At 58.2% G+C, this 2,893-nt stretch overlaps 1 protein-coding gene across 1 annotated transcript; it reads right to left on the reverse strand.

The window, feature by feature from the left end:
- Positions 1-1,139: 1,139 nt before the first annotated feature.
- Positions 1,140-2,440, reverse strand: G0S2 (G0/G1 switch 2). The gene is made up of 2 exons (XM_054648826.2): positions 2,251-2,440; positions 1,140-1,726 (listed from the first exon to the last, which is right to left on the reverse strand). The coding sequence occupies exon 2, from the start codon at positions 1,690-1,692 to the stop codon at positions 1,381-1,383; it is 312 nt and encodes a 103-aa protein (XP_054504801.2). The 5' UTR covers positions 1,693-1,726; positions 2,251-2,440; the 3' UTR covers positions 1,140-1,380.
- Positions 2,441-2,893: the final 453 nt, after the last annotated feature.

Genomic DNA, 2,893 nt, shown 5'->3' on the forward strand with positions numbered 1-2,893 from the left:
GCTGCTGGGTTTGTTTTGGTAACAGAAATATTTGTCAACAAAATGAATTGTGGGTTGTGTGTTGTGAAAATGAAATAGTGAACTTCAGCCGTATTCTGGTATTTTCAGGTCCTGCCCTTATGTAGGAGCTGTGCACAGGGCACTGAGGTCTGGCAGGGCCTTTTCATTTTCCATAATCCAGCGTTTGGCTCAAGTGTTTTCCTGTGAGCTGGAGAGCGGCACACACAGATGCTGGTGCATCTCCCAGTTTCCATGAGCTGTGTGTCCTGCGACTCCTCCTGCCCTGCCCTGCCCTGAGGGTGTCTTTGAGCTGATAAGGAGATTTTCTGCCCTGGTCAGGACTGGCAGGGCCTGTTTGCCTGCCCTCCCCCTGCAGTGTGCCTGGGATCACTCAGCTCTGGCTGGCTGGAGACTTTGACTGACACGACACGGCCCCAAATGCAAGAGATTCTTGCTAAGCCCCAGAACATTTTTTAAATAGGTGAAAGTCCTCTAATGATCCTGGCAGTGCTCTGAGTGGAGCCTGAAGCCTGGAACAGTTTCCACACCCTGCAGGCTGTGCCATCTCCGTGTTTTTCCATCTGTGACACCCCGTGGCTCTGGGTCCAGCGTTGCCCTGCACACTCGGGTGTGTGTGGCGGCTTTGTGAAAGATCCCAGGAAGGTGGAAGGGTTTTGGTTCTAGGATTTTCAGCTGTGCAGCAGCTGGAGCCTGCTGGAGGGCTGCCAGGGCAAGAACAGGGCTTTGGTTTATTTTAAAGCAGTTCTGTGCCCACGTGGCCGTGGCAGAGGCAGATGTGTGCCATTGAACCCAGGTAACCCCTGGAGCCCAGCCCCAGCTCGGGGCATGTGGCACCCGTGTGACACAAATGCCACCTCCTCCCCAGCTGGCCCCTGGGGAAGGAGCAGAGGGACAGGCAGACAGACAGACAGGCAGAGAGACAGGCAGACAGACGGACAGACAGACAGACAGACGGATGGACAGACGGACCAGCCCCCAGAGCCGCCTCTCTGGGTTTATCTCCTCCATTCTCCCCCGCGTCCCCCCTGCCCTGCAAAAGGAGACAGAGGTGGGAGCAAACCCTCTGCAAAGCAGCACGAGAAGGCTCTGAAAATAACAGCAGCAAGAGAGAGCACCGGTACCATATAAAATATTTATTGATCTTGCAAAATGGTGTAAAACGCGTCCGTAAGAAAAATAAGAAACCACGCTGTGCATGGTGCACAGGTTTATACCAACAAAAGGTATTTTTCCCCACTGCTGCACAGCAGCAAATAAAGCCCTTCACTTGTGGCGAGTCTCAGACGTGCAGCCTCCTCCGGCCGAGCCTTCCCTCGGTGCTGGAACCCCCCTGGTGGAGTCTCTGTGCCGCGGGCCAGCCTAGGACGCGTGCTGCCGGGTCACCAGGGCCCTCTGCAGCGCTGCCTGTGCCTTGCCCTTGGCCTGCGCCAAATCCTCCCTTTTCTGCAGCTGCTGCTGCTGCTCCCGGGCCGCCGCCGGCTTGTTCTTGTCCTCCTCGTCCTCCAGGCTGGCCTGGGAGCTGAAGGGGCTGCACACGGCCTCCACCAGCCCGATGACCACCCCGAAGAAGGCCAGCACGCTGCCCAGCATGTACAGCTTGACCATCTTCCTGTTGGGCTTCTGGCTCAGCATTTCCTTGGCGAAGGGGATCAGCTCGTGCATGGTTTCCATCTCACTTCGGCAGCAGCGGGGTCTGATGTGGCTTCTGGAAGAGAAGGGAGAGGGACGTGAGTTAAATCCAGCTGCTATGGGGGCAGAGCTCTCCAGCTCCCCGCAGACCCGCGGCTGGGCTTTAAATGGGGATGGGGGATTTTTGCTGAAGGTTTGCTTCAGGAAAACGCAGCCACCGTGTCCCTGCGGTGCCTCAGGAGAGATCCAGAGCCACCCTGCCCAGGACAGAGCCAGAGCCACCCTGCCCAGGACAGATCCAGATCCACCCTGCCCAGGACAGGTCCAGAGCCACCTTCCCCAGGACAGAGCCAGGGCCACCCTGCCCAGGACAGAGCCAGGGCCACCCTGCCCAGGACAGATCCAGAGCCACCTTCCCCAGGACAGAGCCAGGGCCACCCTGCCCAGGACAGAGCCAGGGCCACCCTGCCCAGGACAGAGCCATAGCCACCCTGCCCAGGCTGCGGTGGGGGGCACACACTGCTGGTCCCACGCATTTTGTGCAGCATCCTGTCCCATCCCATCCCATCCCCATCGCATGCATCCCCTCCCAGCCCTTACCGGTGGTGTTCTGCGGGCTGTGCGGTGCAGTGAGGCTGTGCTGTGCTGTGCTGTGCTGTGCTGAGCGGTGCAGTGAGCGGTGCAGTGAGCGGTGCAGTGAGCGGTGCAGTGAGCGGCGCTGTCGCTGATGTCGCTGCTGTCGGTGCTGTCGCTGTCGCAGCCGCTCCGCTGCCGCCGCTGCCCCGGGGCCGCCGCCGCCGCCTTTTATCGCCGCTGGGGCGGGCGGGGCGGGGGCCGGGCCGGGAGCGGGGCCCGGAGCTGGGGCCAGCCCGGCCCCCCCGCGCCTGGCAGCTCCTGCCCCTAATCCGGCCAGACGGGAAAAAAAAAAAAAAAAAAAAGACCTTTTAGGTTTTTTTTAAACCCTTTCCTCCCCCACTTCGTAAATTCTTTTATTCTTTCTTTTCCCCATTCCATTTCTTTCTCCTTCCATTTCTCCTTATGTTTTCCCATCCCTCCTTCCATTTCTCCTTTTTCTCTTAAAAAGCTTATGTTTTTCCTTCCTCAAACAAACCCCCGAGACTGTCTCAGTCTAATCCCCGAACCAGAGATCTGATGCCTGACTTGCTGTGCAGCCCTGTACCTGCTTCTGCAATAAATATTTCATACACTCACAGAGGCTTTGCTGATTGCCTGGGAGGCAGGG

The sequence above is a fragment of the Agelaius phoeniceus genome, chromosome 25 (assembly GCF_051311805.1).
Source record: "Agelaius phoeniceus isolate bAgePho1 chromosome 25, bAgePho1.hap1, whole genome shotgun sequence".
NCBI lineage: Eukaryota > Metazoa > Chordata > Aves > Passeriformes > Icteridae > Agelaius > Agelaius phoeniceus.